This window comes from Peromyscus californicus, unplaced genomic scaffold (genome assembly GCF_007827085.1).
Source record: "Peromyscus californicus insignis strain IS unplaced genomic scaffold, ASM782708v3 Scaffold_5__1_contigs__length_169319896, whole genome shotgun sequence".
Classification (NCBI taxonomy): domain Eukaryota; kingdom Metazoa; phylum Chordata; class Mammalia; order Rodentia; family Cricetidae; genus Peromyscus; species Peromyscus californicus.
Window position 1 is genome coordinate 18,867,581 of NW_026294573.1, and position 18,466 is coordinate 18,886,046.

The 18,466-nt window shown below is 53.1% G+C and overlaps 1 protein-coding gene across 1 annotated transcript in view; it reads left to right on the top strand.

The window, feature by feature from the left end:
* The window catches only part of Grhl3 (grainyhead like transcription factor 3), a 32,336-nt gene extending 14,922 nt beyond the window's left edge, over positions 1-17,414 (top strand). The window contains exons 4-16 of the mRNA XM_052718332.1: positions 1,623-1,968; positions 2,216-2,289; positions 2,844-2,997; positions 3,157-3,268; positions 4,275-4,369; positions 6,174-6,332; positions 6,921-6,999; positions 7,111-7,244; positions 8,718-8,752; positions 9,794-9,882; positions 10,608-10,693; positions 12,833-12,897; positions 16,588-17,414. Coding sequence (XP_052574292.1) covers positions 1,623-1,968; positions 2,216-2,289; positions 2,844-2,997; positions 3,157-3,268; positions 4,275-4,369; positions 6,174-6,332; positions 6,921-6,999; positions 7,111-7,244; positions 8,718-8,752; positions 9,794-9,882; positions 10,608-10,693; positions 12,833-12,897; positions 16,588-16,702 — 1,543 coding nt within the window. The 3' untranslated portion in view covers positions 16,703-17,414. The remainder of the gene's footprint in view (positions 1-1,622; positions 1,969-2,215; positions 2,290-2,843; positions 2,998-3,156; positions 3,269-4,274; positions 4,370-6,173; positions 6,333-6,920; positions 7,000-7,110; positions 7,245-8,717; positions 8,753-9,793; positions 9,883-10,607; positions 10,694-12,832; positions 12,898-16,587) is intronic.
* The last annotated feature ends 1,052 nt before the right edge of the window (positions 17,415-18,466 follow it).

Genomic DNA, 18,466 nt, shown 5'->3' on the forward strand with positions numbered 1-18,466 from the left:
CCACATAAAACCAGATATGCTAGTGCATGCCTTCATGCCTGCCATCTCAGCATTTGAGAGGTGGAGGCTGGAGAATCAGGAGTTCAAGGTCATCATTAGCTACACAGTGAATTTGAGGCTAGCCTGGGCTATGTGAGGCCCCATCTTAAAAAAAAAATCTGGTGATGTCAGCAGAAGAGTTTTGCGAAATTATAATAAAGCTGTGCTTGAACACGTATAAACACACACACACACACACACACACACACACACACACACACACACACACACACACACCAGATGCCAGATCCCCATACCATGCGTGTTGGTATTTACTGAAAATACACTTCAAAACCACAGCAGCAGGACAGCCTTAGAGGCAGCTTTTCTGTCCAGGCTCTAAACCCTCCTCCAAGGGGTCAGGTGACTCCTGGGATTCTATTCCCAGCCTTCTGGCCTTTGCCTGGCATCCACGCCTTATGCCACAATGTTCTTGCAGAAAGAATCCTAGGCTGAGTATGGCCTAGTGAGGGCCGGGGTTTGAGAGGGCGGAATCCTGCCCCTCTTCCTGCACTTCCTCTCTCCTGGTCAATGGGGACCTCACAGAGGTCACTACATAGGGCCTGCCAGTGGCTTCTGGAAAATCCAAATGTCTTGGGTGCCATTGCAGCTCTCCAGGGGCCCAGTGTGAGCAAGAAGCTGGCTCAGGCACTCCCCTGCACTGCTGGAGTAGGGTTCTGGGTGCACAGGCCTCTCTTAAATGAATTCTACAGTTCAGTAACTTCCAACCACAAGGGCAATGCCTGTTTCTTGCAAAATACTCAAACTCCATAGACGTATATAAAGTAAAAAGTAAGAACTTTCGTACAGTCCTATGTAGGTGGATTTTTCTTTGGGCCTTCAGCTCACAAAATAAAAACAAACAAACAAAAAACACCGACACAAAGACTTATTATTATAAAAGCTTGGCCTATAGCTTAGGCTTGTCCTACTAGCTCTTATAACTTAAATCAACACATTTCTATTCATCTGCGTGTTGCCAGAGACTTGTGGCTTTTCCCTCTCCTTCTGCAAGTCTGTTCCCTCTACATCTGCTGGTGACTCTGCCTTTCTTCTCCCCAGAGCTCTGTGTCCAGAAGTTCCTACTATACCTCCTGCCTAGCTATTGGCCATTTAGCTTTTTATTAAACCAATCACGTATCTTTAGACAGTGGAATCAAATATCTCACAACAGTGCTATACCTGCCACACTGATGGTTTGAGTATATTCTACTTGACGTTTTTCTGAACACATGGCCATTGTCTCACAGGTACACAGCCCCCTCCCAGACACACCCCACTCAGTACAGCTGTTGAAGTGGGGACATTTTGGCACAAGAGCATTTGGCTCAGAAACAAACGGCTAAACTTGCAGTGTTTTAAGTTAACTAGCTGTGTGTTAACGAAAGCAGGATGTCCCCTCAAGCCAGGGCCTGAGAGAACACCAGTCCTCATTCCTTCCTCCTTTCATCTCTGTGGCCAACTGGCCTGCGTGGGGTCCAGTGTCTCACATGCGGGGGGACAGTGGTAAACCTTACATGGGGTCACCATCAGTCCAGCCTGCAGAGGAGGCGTGTGCTCACTTTTACTGTCTCTCCCCCCAGGTTCTACCACAGCATGGACTACGAGCCAGATCTTGCCCCTCTCGAGAGCCCCACGCACCTCATGAAATTTTTGACAGAGAATGTGTCTGGAAGCCCAGACTACACGGACCACCTCAAGAAGAACAACTTACTAGGCTTGGAGGGGGCGGTACCGACCCCCGGCAAGACCACTCCCCTCCCCCCAGGTCCAAGCAAGCTGGAAGCCGGCTCCATGGACAGCTACCTCTTGCCCACTAGTGACATATATGACAATGGGTCCCTCAACTCATTATTTGAGAGCATTCACGGGGTGCCACCCACACAGCGCTGGCAGCCAGACAGCACCTTCAAAGATGACCCACAGGAGGTGAGGGCTTGCCCCTGAACCCGCACAGTGCCCCTGGATATATGTGTGCATGCACATAAGGAGAGAAGACAGAAGATCAGAGCTTTGCAATTGATGGGAGAAAGTTCTAGACCTAAGGCTGGGCTGCCACATACTGGTGTCCAAGTTGTACGCTGCACACCCTGTGTGGCCATGTGTGTGCAGCCCTGGGCTGAGACCCTGCCATCTGAACCTGGTCATTTATTCTCTTGTGGTTGTTTCTCTATAGTCGCTGCTCTTCCCCGATATCCTGAAAACATCCCCGGAACCCCCATGTCCAGAGGATTATCCTAGCCTCAAGAGGTAAATTGGTTTCCTAGGACCCTTGGCTGTTTGAGCAGGAGGCTGAAGACAGCTCCATAGTATCCCTAGAAACGTACTAGGCATCTACAGCCTGTTCCCGGGCAGTGACAGGGGACTCTAAGCTCAGCACCCTGTTAGAAGACACATACCTGTAACTTCAGTCTTTGAGAGGTAGAACCAGGAGGATTGCTATGAGTTTTAAGGCAACATGGGCTTCATAGTGAGTTTGAGGCCAGCCTAGACTAAATATTGAATTCCTAGCAAGTTTGAGCTACATAGTAAGACCATCTCTCAACCCTCCCAGGACAAAGAAAACTGAGGCTCAGCTGTCCTTAGTCCCCCATGGCTTTGTCCCTATTCTGGTTCTCCCTGGTTTTCTTTGGACCTCCTTTATCCAACTAGAATATGACCCAACAGAGCCATTAAATAGACCCCACACACACAGGAAAATGACTTAGATTACACAGCAAGCCTACCACAGATCCAGGCCCCTGCCCTATGCTCCAGGACACCCCTGCCTGGAGCCTGACTCACCGTCCTCTCACTCCCCACAGCGACTTTGAATACACCCTGGGGTCCCCCAAAGCCATTCACATCAAAGCGGGCGAGTCACCCATGGCCTACCTCAACAAGGGTCAGTTCTATCCGGTCACTCTGCGCACCCCAGCGGGAGGTAAAGGCCTCGCTCTGTCCTCCAGCAAAGTCAAGGTGTGTGGGGCAGCTTGGGAAGGGGGCGCTGGTGAGCATCTTTGTGTGTGTTGGGGGGGACACTGAGTGTCAGATAAAGCGGGATGCGGGGCCATGCTCTGGGAGGGAGCCTGGTGCCTGGACCTTCAGACCAGGGTGACATGGCCGCCGCACTTGCAGAGCGTGGTGATGGTTGTGTTCGATAACGACAAGGTCCCGGTAGAGCAGCTACGCTTCTGGAGGCACTGGCATTCCCGGCAGCCCACCGCCAAGCAGCGAGTCATCGACGTGGGTGAGCGTGAACCCCAAGCCTTTCCTCCTGCGCCCCTTCCCTCTCCTGCCCCAGATCAAACCCAGCAGGGCACAGTGCAGGAGACTGCGTCCTCTGATGGACACAGCAGGCATTCTCTTCTGCTTCGCTCTGGGATAGACAGGACATGGGACCCGGACGGTGCCAGTGAATAGTGATGTTGGCCACCGTGGGGAACAGCAGTGGGGCTGAACTGGTAGCTCAGCTGACAGAATGCTTGCCTAGCATGCAGGAAGCCCTGGGTTGCATCCCCAGCACCGAATAAAGCTGGCATGGTGGTATAGACTTGGAATTCCTGCACTTGGGAAGTAGAAGCAGGAGGATCATCTTGACTACACAGAGTTCAAAGCCGGTCTGGGGCTACATGAGAATCGGTCTTTTTTTTTTTTTTTTTTAAAGAGGGTTGGCAGGGACACCTTGTCCCTGGATCACTCCCACATGGCTCCATCCTTTTCTGCATGCCTTTATGACAACGTCCCCTCTCTTCAGTTTATCCAACTGTCCGTGGTGGCTAGCTGCCTGGCTGTGTACAGATGGGAGACTATTCAAGGAGATTCCGGAGAGGCTGGATGAAGGAGCAATTAGGAAAATGGGCTTAAGAGCCAGATAGTGGGCTCCTTGCTCTGCCTTTCATGAGTTGTGTGACCCTGAGCAAGAAACCCAACCTCTCTGAGCCCTACTTTCATCCTATGTAAACTGAATATTCAGAGTTAGGAGGATTTACCGAGGCTTGCCTTGTATCAGTATTTCATAAATGACAGCCGCTAGGATCTCTACTCCTACCCCGCTGCCCTGCTCCACGCCCCTTGCTACGCTGTCCCTGATGCATTATCTAAGAGATCTTCTGTGTCACACTTCCCACGAAACCTCTAAACCACAGCTTGGGGGTCGGGTGCAGGTCCTTGCTAGAGTAAGGTCCAGTTCATAGCTCCCCTCCCCACAGCATCCTCATCCCTTTCCCTCTGACCTGGGTCTCCTGCCCTTTCAGCCGACTGTAAAGAAAATTTTAACACAGTCCAGCACATCGAGGAGGTGGCCTACAATGCGCTGTCCTTTGTGTGGAATGTCAATGAGGAGGCCAAGGTCAGTGTGGGCTTGGGTGGAGTGACCATGCCTGGGAGGGCTGGAGGGGCCCCAGGGTGCTGATATCCACTGTGTTGAACACACAGGGAGGTGGTGGCATTCACAGGCACCAGAGGCACAGGCTCTGGGCTGACAAGCTGGCCTGCTCCCAGCCCCTCCCCTCAGAAGCCATGCCGCTTTGTTGAGCTTATAGCCCCAGCTGAGTGGTTGTGAGGGGGATCACGTGACCCTGACAGATGTCAGTTTAGCAACTCAGCCTGCCCATCCATCAGAATAGGGCTCAAAGGCCCTGGTAGCATGCTGACCCGGGGCGCAGAAGTGGCAGGGAGGGCTTGATCCCAGACATTGGCTTCTTAGAGTCTGTGGGCTGTGGTTGAGCTCCCACTCCCACGTCTGAGAGGCTAGAACAAGGCATAGCCATGGGGTCAGTCGAGTGAGAAGCCAGGGAGAGGGAGGCCACTGGCTTCCTTCATGGCAGCTTGAACCCAGGTGGTCTTCCCACACAGGCACCTGAGTCTATCACCAGTTGGGCATTTATGGCTTTTCTGAGCAGAGAGCTGTGTGGAAAGGGCACCAGCCTGGCCCTCCGGGTCTGGTGACCTCTCTCCAGTCTGTCCTTCCTCACCCTGAACAGGTTGATCACACCCACTGGGCCTGGGACCACTCATCCCAAAGGCATCTGAGGACCCCTTCCTCCCCTGGGGTGACATAGAGAAGACATGGGAACAAGAGTAGGGTCCAGCTGGGGTTGTTATTCAGACAGAGCTAGGGGCTAGAGGAGGAGCCTGCCCGTCATGGGAGGTGGGAAGGGAGGGGTGGGCCAGGGAGGTGGGAGAGTTTCATGGGAAGGGAGAAGTGGGTTTCGGTGAGGATTTTTCTCATAGTCTTCATACCCCCAGGCCTGGGTCTCAGTGCAAGCTGGGAGCTGGTGGAAGCTGCATCACAGCTGGGTGGGGTGAGGGGAGCTTCCCTGAAGCCTGTGACCGAGGGGGTCTGTGGAGATGCCCCCCCCCCATTCCCACCATTCAGGTCAGGGCTGTTTCCAAGGGAAATGTCCCAGAGACCAAGCCCAGACTAGAGCAGTAGGGTCTGGCCCCCAGCCTGCCAGGGCCGAGACAGGCCCCAGGCTGTCCTTGAGAGAACACAGGCTGTAGGTAGACTTTGAACCATCCCCTCACCGGAATGGCCAGTGTCCCTGCTTGACAAGAGTAAGTGTGAACTCTCCCAGCCTCACAGGATCCATTTACTCATCCCCATCTGTAAAAGAGAGTCTGCCCAAGCCACACGCTGGCAAACTTCCCACCGCAGATCAGTGGGTCCAGGTCCAGGCTCATGGACCCCAACTCCCTGGGGAGTGGGAACACTTCTGTCTCTGCTCCAGAGCTGTAGACTAGAGATAACTGGGGGGAACACTGGCCACAGATGGCATGGATCTACCTAAACAGAAAGTGCTAGCATCCCATGCTGCCTGTGATTGGTCATTAGGTGAAGGGGCTCTGTCATCTTCTGTGTGCCTGGCTTAGCAGGAAAGCTGTGTTCCTAACTTGCTCCAAGCTGCGGAGAAACAAACCTTCAGATCTACAGTCCTCAAAGGACCCTTAGTGTCCTCCCAGGGTGGGGTGCCCTCAGTGAGCTAGAAGGGGCATACCAACCTGGCTCCACTGGCAGCACCCCCTTCCCATCTGTGAAAGGGAAGAGGGATGGATAGTGATGCTTGCCTGCAGAGCCCAAGATGGCTGAAGGGTATTCATTGAACACACAGGTCTGAGTAGGCCACTTATCCATCTCCCCACTCTGTCCCCAGGTGTTCATCGGTGTCAACTGTCTGAGCACAGACTTCTCCTCACAGAAGGGGGTGAAGGGTGTCCCCCTGAACTTGCAAATTGATACCTATGACTGTGGGGCAGGCACCGAGCGCCTGGTACACCGTGCCGTCTGCCAGATCAAGATCTTCTGTGATAAGGTGGGGACAGGACAGGAGACACCACCTGCTCCTCTGAGAGGCCTGTCCCTCTCTGTCCCTTGCTTTCCTCTGGGTATCTGTCTCCACATCTGTATTTCTGCCCCCTCTCCACAGGGATCTGTCTCCACATCTGTATTTACGCCCCCTCTCTGCAGGGATCTGCGAGTCTGGGTCCATGGCTCCTTTTTCTCCATTAGAACTCTTCATTCCTACTCACCTCTCCCTCTCACTCCCCCCAGTCCCCCCTCGTCCCCCACATCTTCATTGACTCTATATGCTTCCTTCTTCCCCATCTCTCTCAAGGCCTGAGCTGACTTCAGGAAGCTGGGCTATATGCTGGTACCTTCCCATTTCCCACTTTCCCTGTGGCCTGGCCCATATTTAAGATGCAAAATAGCAGCTGTGGACATCCTCCACCCCCATCCAACCCCCCCATCCCCACCCAACCCACCCCACACACACACCCCACACACACACACACACACCTCACCCCCCCTCCTCCCCACCCCGCCTCTGCCCCTGGTGAGCAACCCCTGACCAGCCCCGGCCCCGCCCCCGGCCCCTGGTGAGCACCACCCCTCTTTGCAGGGAGCAGAGAGGAAGATGCGAGATGATGAGCGGAAGCAGTTTCGAAGGAAGGTCAAATGCCCGGACTCCAGCAACAATGGTCAGTGGACAGGGCCACCTGGGGTGAGCCTAAGGGAAGGAGGCCAGAGAAGCTGGTCAGGGGGTTGTGTGGAAGGGACCCCTGAGTTTAATGGCTTCTTTTCCCCAGCAGGCATCAAAGGCTGCCTGCTGTCGGGGTTCAGGGGCAATGAGACCACATACCTGCGGCCAGAAGCTGACCTGGAGACCCAGCCTGTACTGTTTATTCCCAACCTGCACTTCTCCAGCCTACAGCGCCCAGGAGGGGTGAGGGCAGGGCAGGTGGGAGAGGGGACTTGGGGGGGGGGGCTGGATCCAGGTAGGGCCTGTCTAAGCACATGACTGGGGGATTTACCTGCCACCGTCATGATTGCCCATTAGGGCGTTTCCAGGTCCTGCTATTCATGAACTAAAAGAAAACTGCCTCTGTTGACCTGCAAGGGGTTCAGAAATAACCAGTGACCATGTGGGTGTATATCACAGAGCTGGATATAGCCGCCAGCACAAAGTAGGTCCGACAAAGTAGGTCCTCCTGTCCGTCAAACCCTCCGAGCTCAAGCTCACATGGAGGATGTCAATTGGAATCACCTCTGGGCTGGGCGGCTGGGTTAGGGTTAGGGTTAGGGTTAGGGTTATGAAAGGTAAGCAACCCTTCAGCGTCTTGGCCCTTACTACACCCCATGGGTCAACAATACTGGGCCCAAGGGTCAGGATGGAGGCACACTCCTAAAATCCCATAGCCAGAGTCTGACCCACTCTGACGCCCAGATCAGGATCTAGGTGCCCAGACAGGGTTGCCATCACCGAGCATCTATGGCCAGGAGTCACCAGGCCTTAACTCAGCTTCGTTGTCTCCCTCTTGATTGGCCATCCTTTGAGGGAAACCATCTGTTCCCTTTGCCAGACAAGGCCAGCAGCCAGCCTCACTTCCATCTGCTTACATCTCTATCAGCTAGCCTTCTCTTGAAGGCCCAGCTCCCATGGCTCCTCAGGAGCATGGGCAGATGGAGTCACATTGCCTGATCTGTGAATGGTGTCTGACTTCGGAGTATATCACAGAGCTGGACAACGTAGCTCAGACACACCCATAAGCCTATCCCGTCCTTTCCATTCTCCTGGAAGCAGCCTGCCCCCTGCCCCGCCCCCCACCCCCGCCACTGCCAAGGCAGTGACATCAGCCCTTTTTTATTGGTTCCATCTGTAGCCTGAGGCCCCAGGAATGAGGTTGCTCATTTAGGACTAGTGGCCCCAGCTGGGTAGGCAGATATTCTGTGGGAGGCCAGTGTCTGCATATAGTGGGGAAGAGTTGGCCCTGGAGAAAGGAACAGAGTACAGTGTGGCCCTGAGCCATCCCCTGCCCCCTCTGGGTGATGCTCACTGGACAGCATAGCAGCGGCAGCAGCGGGCACCCAGTGTGCTCGGGCACTGCTTCATCTCCATCTCCCCGTTATCACTGGTCCCCAGCTGCAGGCCCCCTAGCCGCAGCTCCCTGCCTCTGGGTTGGCTGGAATCACCACTCTGCCAGTAGTACGGCAACAATTCCATTGTGACCCTGAGTCCCTGACTCAGCAGCCTGAGCTGGACAGTTCTTCCTGACTGGAGACCCCAGTTCACTTAGGGATTTCTCTGTGCAGAGCATGCAGGGAAGGCTCTAACGTGGTACCCATCCCCCTTCCCTCCCAGGCTGCTCTAATTTTTCTTCTTGTGCCTGACCAGAAATGTCTTTTCTTCTTGTCGCAGGTTGCCCCCTCAGCGGGACACAGCAGCGCTGACAGGTATGGGAAGAGAGTAGCCAGGGGTCCTGTCCTTCTCCAGTCCCTGTATCCCTCACATTGCCTCCTGTCTTTCCCCTGCTGCTGGGAGCTAGGCCTAGATCCTTCCCACTGAAACCGCCTAGGTTTTTATAGGCTTGCCTTACATGGAAAGTTGGCAGATCTCTGGTGAGACACCTGCTTGTAAAAAATAAAAGGCAAAGAAAGGTCCCTGAGATGGGGATACACGCTCGGGGAGCACAAAGCAGACCTATGCTGGATACCCTGCTCCCCAACACATCACCTCCAGAGGCCACAGTCGCCCATGCCTTTCCCTGTCAGTCACAGCCTTTGCTCTGGCAGCCCTGGGGGACCCCTGAATGTGTGAAGGGTGAGGCAGGAGGGCAGGGCAGCATGAGTGTGTGGCCGCAATCAGCTTGGCTTTACACGCAAGTCATCTGCTGGAATCCATTTCTCCCCTATAAACAGCGTGTATGTTTTATATGGGGTTTTCGCTCCAAATTCTCTCTCTCATCACCTCATACCAACCTTGGTGGGTCAGAAAGACAGAGTCATGGTGGTTCCCTAGTGAAGAAACCAGGGCTCAGCGAAGTAGTGCAGCTTACTCCTATTCGTCCGGCTGTTAAGTAGCAGGGACAGGACTTGAACCAAAGCTGGTCTCCCTCCAGACTCCACAGTGCACACTCCTCCCATGGCTCTCCCCTTCCATAGCTCGCTTCTTCTAGAAGAAACAACATGGATGGTGCTAACAGTCCGCTTTGATTAAGACCATGCAAGTCAGGCCACCTCCTGTAGCATGACATCTCTCTCCATGCCCTGTTGCTCAAATCTGTCACCTGCGGTCAAGGAGAGGACTCCAGTCCAGCGTGCTGCCGGCATGTGGCAGGGCTGGGTTCTGACCCAGCTAGACCTGCTCCCTCCCAGGTTTAGGGCTTCACCTCTATCCTGATGCTTTGCTATCCCTTCCTGGGGCTTTCCCTGTCCCAAGGGCCCCTGGAGGGGCAGCTGTCCTCACCGGTCCCTCCCTCTCTGCTGTCCCCACAGGCTGCCCCTGAAGCGTACCTGCTCACCTTTCGCCGAGGAGTTTGAGGTCCTTCCCTCCAAACAGGCCAAGGAAGACGACCTTCAGAGAGGTAGCCTAAGCCCTCGGGGTCTCTCCGAGCCCTTCCACATGCCCCTGCAGAGCCTTCTCAGAAGCCCCACCCACCCACCCCATGAGGCTTTTCCTGAAGTCCACACCACCCAAGGCCTGATTCACTCCTTGGAGTATGTTTAGGCCAAGATTTGGGGATGGCTGAGAACACTCTAGGGCTTGGACAGGTGGTCACAGAAAAACAGAGGACATCTGTGGCTTTGCCCCTGTTTGGACATGGCTGTCCCAGGGCAGCCGGCGCAGGCAACAAGCTTGTGAGGCCAGGCGAGGCTCACAGTTCTCTAAGTGGATAAGAGTATGGTGGGCTCCCATGGCTGGTTGTCTGGCTTAACATCCTTAAATCTTTGATTTGGAGGTGGGGCACAGAAGCCCCTGGAGGCTTAGATGACCTTAGGGAAGCTCCACCAGCAGCCAGGAACCAAGCTTAGCCAAGTACTTAGGGGGTTTCTGAACACTGTCCCTGATTCCAGAGGCAGCTCTGAAGTAATGAGCAAGAGCCCTATTTACACATAAAGAAGGCTCAACAGTGTTGAAAGGTAGTAGAGCCAGACCCAAGATTCAACCCCCTCCACCCCAAAGTCAGGGCAGTCTAGAAAGGGCTGGATGCAAGCTTGCATGCTTACATTCAGGTCTTGCCTTTTGAGACCCCTCTCTGCCTGCCGAGAGCCTCCCACGCTCAGCATCCTGTGTCCCATTGGTTTTCAGTTCTGCTGTATGTGCGGAGGGAGACAGAGGAGGTGTTTGACGCACTCATGTTGAAGACCCCGGACCTGAAGGGCCTGAGGAATGCGGTAAGGTGCCTCATTTCCCACAGGAGGGCTCTGGTGGGCTACTTTTCCAACCCCACAGAGGGCCAGGGCCCTGCTAGGGGGTGTGCCTTCCGATCTTATCACCTTGTCAGAACCCTGCACCACCCTGAGAGTCACACACACCATAAATCCTCCTTAATCTGATGGCTGCCATCTGACAGGCCAGGGCTTTTGTTGGCTTTGCAAACCTGTTTCTGTTTTAATGGGAATGAAACCCCCACACACAAAAAGGCTGGGCCCAGAGACATTCATTTTTCCCTCCCAGGGGGCCTCATTCCTCCTACTTGCAAGACTTGGGGGTGGCGGAGGATGACTGTATCTGGGCAAGGAGACCTTCCCCATCCCCCAGCCACCTGAGAGCAGGCAGAACAGCCCAGTTTGGACAAGTGCATGGTGTCTGGCTACCAGGGTCATCAGGGCCTTGGACTTGAAGGTGGAACCTCTTAGGACAGCCCAGCACGTGTAGCTGGGGGACCCTCAGCCACCTTCATGGGCTGCTTGGAGGAGGCTCACACGTCAGGCAGTTGGTTATGTTTGCCATGAGTGCCTGCTTCCCCTTTTCTCCACTGGACACTGTCTAGCACCCCCTCACTCCAAGAGGTCAGAGACTTGCCAAAAGTGGCATAAGTGCCAGGCCAGTCCAAGCTGTCTGCCCTCTGGGCAGTCCTGTTCTCGTAACATTGTCAGTCTGCTTGGCATCAGCCCCAGGAAATTGGGCTCACAAAAAGTCAATTATGTCACTTGAATAGAGACAGAATATTTGGGCTAAGGAGCCATTTACAGGATTAGCGTCATCTGCACCCGCTCTTAACTTCTCTGTTTCCAGGGGTGGAGAGCTTGCCACTTTTCCAGACAGCCCCCACTACCTCTACCCAGTTTGTTCCCAAGGTCTTCCGTAGACAGACTTGAGATCTGCTCCCTGGCAGCATCCAGCTACACTGCCGTTGAAGTAAAATCTAGGGACATTTCTAGTTTAGAGGGATCTCTGTCAATCTAACCAGGACACTGAACCTGACCCTTTTTCTGAAATTCCCAGAGGGCTGCCTGCTACTGGCGTCCCAGGCCTGGGCTGGGCTGCAGCTCCAAGGCTGCCAGTTCCATGAGGCACCGGTATTTGACCGAGCCCCGACAGCGGGCCAGACCTAATCCTTTCAGAGCCATTCTATGCATACCCAACCTATTCCCACACCCATTTCCCCAAAGTGAAACTGAGAGACATGGGAATGCTGTTCAAAGTTCTACAACTCTCGGGGTGTGGTAGAGCACACCTTTAACCCCAGCATTCCAGAAGCAGAAGCAGCTGGATAGCTATAAGTTCAAGGCCAGCCTGCTCTAAATAGTGAGTTCCAGGACAGCCAGGGCAATGTAGAGAGACCCTGTCTCAAACAACCACCAAAAGTTCTGCAACTCCAGCGCAGGAAGGGACCACTGGCCTGGGCTCAGTCTGCTTGCTTGGTCAGCCTTAGAGCCTCAGCTGGAGAGGACACTCCCACGTGGACATAATGGGCTTTTAGCCTCTGAGCCAGGCTTGGGCACTCGGTGTTCTGCCTCCATCGACTGCAATTACTAACTCCTGCCCAGAAGAGGAACATGTGGGTTACCCCACCTCACAGCAGCGCCAGGAGCGTGCCCATTGCTCCCAAGACAGCGACAGAGCCCACTCATGGAGGCTTTGGTACATGGCAGGACCTATCCTGAAGGTATTACATCTAGTCTGTCCTATGGGGTGCCGACACCACCAAGAGTTTGCCTAGTAAAGATCGATCCTTCAGCACAGATACAAACGTCAGCTGCTAGGTGAGAACCCAGGGAAGCAGCTGATGCTTGGCAGATACTTTATAGACACTAAAATGCAGTTTGCTATGTGTTTGTGATACAACGTATCATAAGACCATACAAGATGTCAGCCCCCTACGTGTGGTGTAAACTTGGGCATACACACAGAGCACCAAGGGGAAGTATACACTCAGAGGCTGATGGTGCTCACCTTGGGGAACTAGAACTGTTGTCCTTTGTTTTCCCGATATGTATATTACTTTTATAGCCTAAAAGGCCGTGGTATAAAGTATGTATAAATCCCATTATGGCCTCAGGCAGTGAAACCCTACTGTTTCCTTCCAGATCTCTGAGAAGTACGGACTCCCCGAGGAGAATATTTGCAAAGTCTACAAGAAATGCAAGCGAGGGTGAGTGCTGATTCAGCCCTGCCAAGTCTGTACTCGGCCGTGGTGGGGTTGCAGAGAGCATGCTCAGTGTCGGTGGAGAGTCCCCCCGCCCCCAGTCAAGCCAAGGCCATGGTCACCTCTCGACCTGCAGAAACCAGACACTACACCTAAGCAGGAAGCATGGGGTGGGGGGGTAGCAGTTCAGGGGTCCTCTCAGGAGTGACATAACTGGTATAGAGAGGAAGTACAAGGTCACTCATTGGAAGACCCAAGTTCAAGTCCCCAAACCACAGGAGAACAAAGTCCTTTATTATTATTTTTATTATTATAGTGTCTGCTATTGCAGCCACCATTCATCTGACTCCTGTATGTCTGTCATCAGACTAAGCTTATCTCCTTTAACCCTCCTGTCGGACTGGCAGGTAGATAACATGACCCATATTTTACGGGCAGGGAAACTGAGGCTCAGAGATGATAAGCAGGGGTGGGGTAGTGAGCAAAGGCATGGTGAGGTGTGAAGGCCCAGGAAAGCCACCCCAGGCAGAGCATCATGGGAAGGGGCAGCTGATAGGAGCCAAAGGGGGAATTTGATGGGCCGGGGAGGGGCGGTTAAGTGGGAAATCCCGGTCAAAGAAGCTCCAAGAGCCTCTTCCACCTGCAGGCTGAGTAGGCAGAAGAGAAGCAGGCCATACCCCCTCAGGACCTCCCTGTCCTCCAGCTGCTCTGCCTAGAGCATAGCTGGACCCCTCTAGATGATCAAACTCCAGCTGCACCTGCACACGACCCACACTGTGGTCTGTGCATTCTCCCATGGAGAAAGCCTTGCCCGCTAAAGCCCATGTCCAGGCCTGGTTTCCTGCCTCCAGCCCAGCTCACCTTAGCCTACTCTGGCTCCCAGCTAGCCTCCCATGCAGAAGGCTGGGATGTAGAAAAAGACCCATTTGGTTTGGATTGCATGAGAATCTAGAGGATTTTGTCTGTGTGGGGTCTCCCCCAACCCCACCCCACCCCACCCCACCTCACCCCACCCCGTCCTCCACCTCCCACCAAGTTTCGGTTTCACACGGGGGCTCACACACGGGAGTAGAATCTACTTAATGTCTGCTTGCCCAGACAAGCCCGGGTCCCACTTCTTTAGTGCCACGCCCACACACCCTACTTCCTGCCTCTCCAGTGCCGGGCTCCCCTGCAGATCCCACCCCAGGCCAAGCTCAGGGGCCAGGGATAGCCTTTGTGTATGACAGAGAAGCCATGAGCTGTGAGGATCGCGTCTCTCTAGTTCCTGGCTCTTTTGCTGGAGGCCTTCCCATCAACCCCGACAGCTGCACCAACTGTCATTGTAAATGACTTCCGTTGTAGAAGCTCTTCCCTCCGGCCAGATGCTGAACTCAGTCATGCTTGGCATCATCTTACCAGGCTTCGAGCTTGGTGGGATCTTCCCTGTTCCTACAGACGAAGAAGCTGGGGTTCAAAGTAGTGGTCCTGAGTTAGGGACTCGCAAAAGGGATTCTCAGCATCCTAAAATGCACTCCCCCACAGTTTGATCTCATCCCCTCTCCTTGTTCCTCTGACCACTAAGAAATATGCCAATGACGTCTGCAGCCAGCCTAGCTACTTTCTTTGCCCAGCTCTACAGACCAGGGCATCACTCCATGGCCCACATGGTCATGAAAACCTCAGCCCAAAGATGGTCTCCAAGGTCTGAAAGAGCATATTTCCAAATCCAAGTTCATTCAAATATATGTCCACATCAGAGAAAGGTGGACTTTCTAGCCCCAAGCCTAGTCTGTTCTCATAAACCCTCCCCAAAGTCCTCCCGACCAAGGTAGATAAAATCAATTTTACAAGCATCACAGAGTGCTTGAAAGATTAACCAATACACTGTTTTTGTTGGCCGTGGGCCAGGGGTTTAACTTGATGCTGGCAAAAGAGGCTGGAAGCTCGGAAGTGGCAATAGCTCTTGACAAGCCCCTGCCGCTTGGAACCCAGTCATCACTAACCTCTTACGGGAGGGTCCACCTTCACACCACTGCCCCAGAGACACTCCTACACTTGCCCAGTTCCTGGAGACTGATTGATGCCACTGTGGAAACAGACAGCCCAACCCTTAAGTTGCCAGAGCACACCCTCTCTTCCCCATCCAGCCCTGCTCTCTGGCTTGTCTCTAGCCTCCAGCCCCCCAGATGAAGATCACCTTGGACGGGAGGGGTGGGAGAATCCCCTTGGAGTGCGGGGTCCTGCCAGCTCCAGCCTCTGGGAGTCCCAGCTCCAACCTTTTCCCCCAAAAGAAGAAGCTGCTGCTAGGCTGGTGCTGGCAGAGAACGCAGGGTATAGACCGTGGGCTCCTTCAGGTTCACTGTCCCCACCGCCCTCCCCTGAGTCCTCACAACAGGAGGCATCTACCCGAGCTCTTCCCAAACATGGATTTTTGGTTCCCTTCTGTCTTCCACTTCCTAACTTGAATTTATAGGATTTTGTAGTTCTTTTCCCTTATCTTTAAAAATGATATCAGAGAGAGACAAAGGTCTAGATTAAATCCTGAGCTCTGCTGTTTACTAACTGCAGTCACAGAATAACTTTACCTCTTTGAACCTCAGCTTCTCCATTCTATGAACTAGAGTGACTTAGTTATAAAAACTCAGTCTCCCTTTCTGTGTGAAATTCTGGTGGGCAGAATTCAGGTCCAGTTAATCTCCACACAGCTGTTATTTTTGGAGCAATGTTCTGCACATGAAAGGGTCCAGTAGCCAAGCAGTGGTGACTATTGCCTTTAATCCCAGCACTCAGGAGGCAGAGGCAGGCAGATCTCTGAGTTCGAGGCTAGCCTGGCCTATAGAGTGAGCTCCAGGACATCCAGAGCTACACAGAGAAACCCTGTCTTGAAAAACCAATAAAAGAAAAAGAAAAGAAAGAGAAAAAAAGGATCTAGCAAAGACTGAGGGATGAGGGATGAATGGGTATATGGAGGACAGATGGATGGGTGGATAGAGGAAAGAGGTGGGGTGGGGTGGATGGATGGATGGATGGATGGACGGACAGACAGATGTATGTATGGTTGAATGTATATATCCAATTCCATTACCTACTCAGAAGATTAGCAGGGAAGGGACTAAGTGATGCTCAGGTCACCTCCAGGTGACTTCCCATCAGGGAAGCAGCTCTTACAGGGCACCCCTTGGCATAAACTATGATTTGGGTCCTTTCAGAGTCTATAGCCATGGAGAGTCTACTTCTTGGGCTGGCCAGATCCCTGCCTGGAGGATCCCTCCAGTCTATTACTTGACTTTTCACCTTAACAGGAGTCAACTGGAAGGGGTGTTGTATGGCCCCTGCCTCTGGCTCAGGCAGGCACACCTGAATGGCTCAGGGTAGCCTTTCCTTAAACCCAGATTGTCACACCTCCTGAACTTGAATTTAAAGTCCATGTCCCCAGTCTAGTGACTAAAGAACACAGCATTTCTCCCAGAGTTGTGCCTCAGTCACTCAAAAGTACCCGCACTCAGCTCCTCAGAAGGGAGGCGGTCCACCAGCAGACACCAGCATGGTATGACTGGCAGGCTTGGGTGTGAGCGGAGACTTGGCCACTGGGAATGCCCACCTTACAGCCTGGTTCTGAGGTGCCTACAGTGTGGCTATCATCCTTGTTACTCAGAGGCCCGGGACACAGGGGCTTGCCACGCTTCAACCATGTCTCCCTCCTCGCTCTTCCAGAATCCTGGTCAACATGGACAACAACATCATCCAGCATTACAGCAACCACGTGGCCTTCCTGCTGGACATGGGAGAGCTGGACGGCAAGATCCAGATCATCCTGAAGGAGCTGTGAGGGCCCAGCCTCAAGCATCCCATCCCCACCCAGGGCCTGGCTCAGGCCACACACAACCTGTCCTCACGGGTCAGCGCCGGTACTTGAAATGCCTTTCTCGGGTAGAGGTCTCTCAAGCCACAAACTCAGTGATGTCAGGGCCAGGGAGGGACGATGGAGGTCCCAGGATCTAAATGTCCCCTCCAGACTTGAACTCACTCCAGAGATTCCTGCAAGTGCCCATCCCCCAGAGACCAGACGTCCGGGTCAACACAACAGCCTGCCTTCTCTTCTGAGTTCCCTCGCAGAGGCCCTGGGGGGTCACCGCAGCCTCTCTGCAGGGTTACGCCGGCCACTCTGATGGGTTCTGACCCTCTCTATCCTTCTGCCCCTTCAGACCAAAGAATTCTCACTCTTTGGCTAATTAACTTGAAAACTCTTGACTTTCAGAACAAATACCTTTTTAAGGACACTGGAGAGGAAACTGTATTTCTCACTGACTTCCTCAGAACAAGATGGAAGTCAGTCAGCATCATGGAACTGACAGGAACAAACCCCCTTGCCACCTACTGTTGTACACATTTCTTATTTACAGTTTTCATTATGTTATATATATATATATAAATATATTGTATATATATGCAGCATTTTGTATGTTTATGTTACATTTTTATCATTTCAAAAATATGGATTTCATATTTCTTGGACTATTTTTTTAGCTGTTATTCTATTATGCATTTTGTATATCATAGGATTTAGTAATAAAAGCCTACCTGTGCACACGTCCCCAGCTTCACACGCTCCTTCCTTCTGGGAGTCTCCAGCCAGAAGAGAGGCTCAGGTGGAGGGCTCCTTCCTCTTTGTCTGTTCACTGTGGCCTTGTTCAAGGGCATCTTGTCCTGCACTTGAAGGCTGAGAATGAGCACAGCACTCTGAACAGAGGAGCTCATTCCGACAGGCCGTAGAATCCACATGAGGTCTCACAAGACTGCTTGTCAGGAGGGGGATCCTTGATGCCGACAGTAGGCCTGGAAAGGCTCACAGGGCAATGGTGAGGCCCTCACAGAGAGGCCAGTAGACAGAGTCCTGAGGCTGGGACCCATGCATCCGAGACCTGGGCCAACTTTGGCCCTACTCTCCAGACTCTCCTCTCCTCTCTGGATCCAACTCATACTGCCCCCAAAGGCAACGATACATCCCAACCACACAGCAGTGACATCATATTGGTACGCTGTATCCAGCCATGGGAGGGTGTCTACTCCTCTGGGGCAAGGGGGACCTGCAGACCAAGCCTCATGTTGTCCAGGGAAGAGATCAAAAGGAAGGTCTTCTTGCCTCCCTCCCTCCCTCCCTCCTTTTCTTCCTTTCCACAGCCAAATCTACTCCATTTCCTAGCAATAAAATGCACAGTGTGGTCCTCACTGGTCTCAGCGGTTGCCTCTGAGCCTCAGGCTCTCCAGTGAGTGTCAAAGGCCCCTGATGTGGGGAAGGGTCAGGAGCTCTGCTTCCCATGAATTAGAATTTCTTGTGTCTGTCTGAAGAAGACTTTTTAAAAATTTTATGTATATGGGTGTTTTGCCTTCATGTATGTCTGTGCACCATTTATGCATACTTTTGTTTTTAAAGTTTAAGAACTAAGCTTCCTGGAGAACTTTCCAGTTTCAACAGAATCCATACACAAGCCCTGCCTACAGTCAGCCCTGGGATGCAGGCTACACCAGTGAGGAGCGGGCCTCAGACACAATGACAGGATGCCAGGGGATCCAGCAATGCAATTAGATTGTA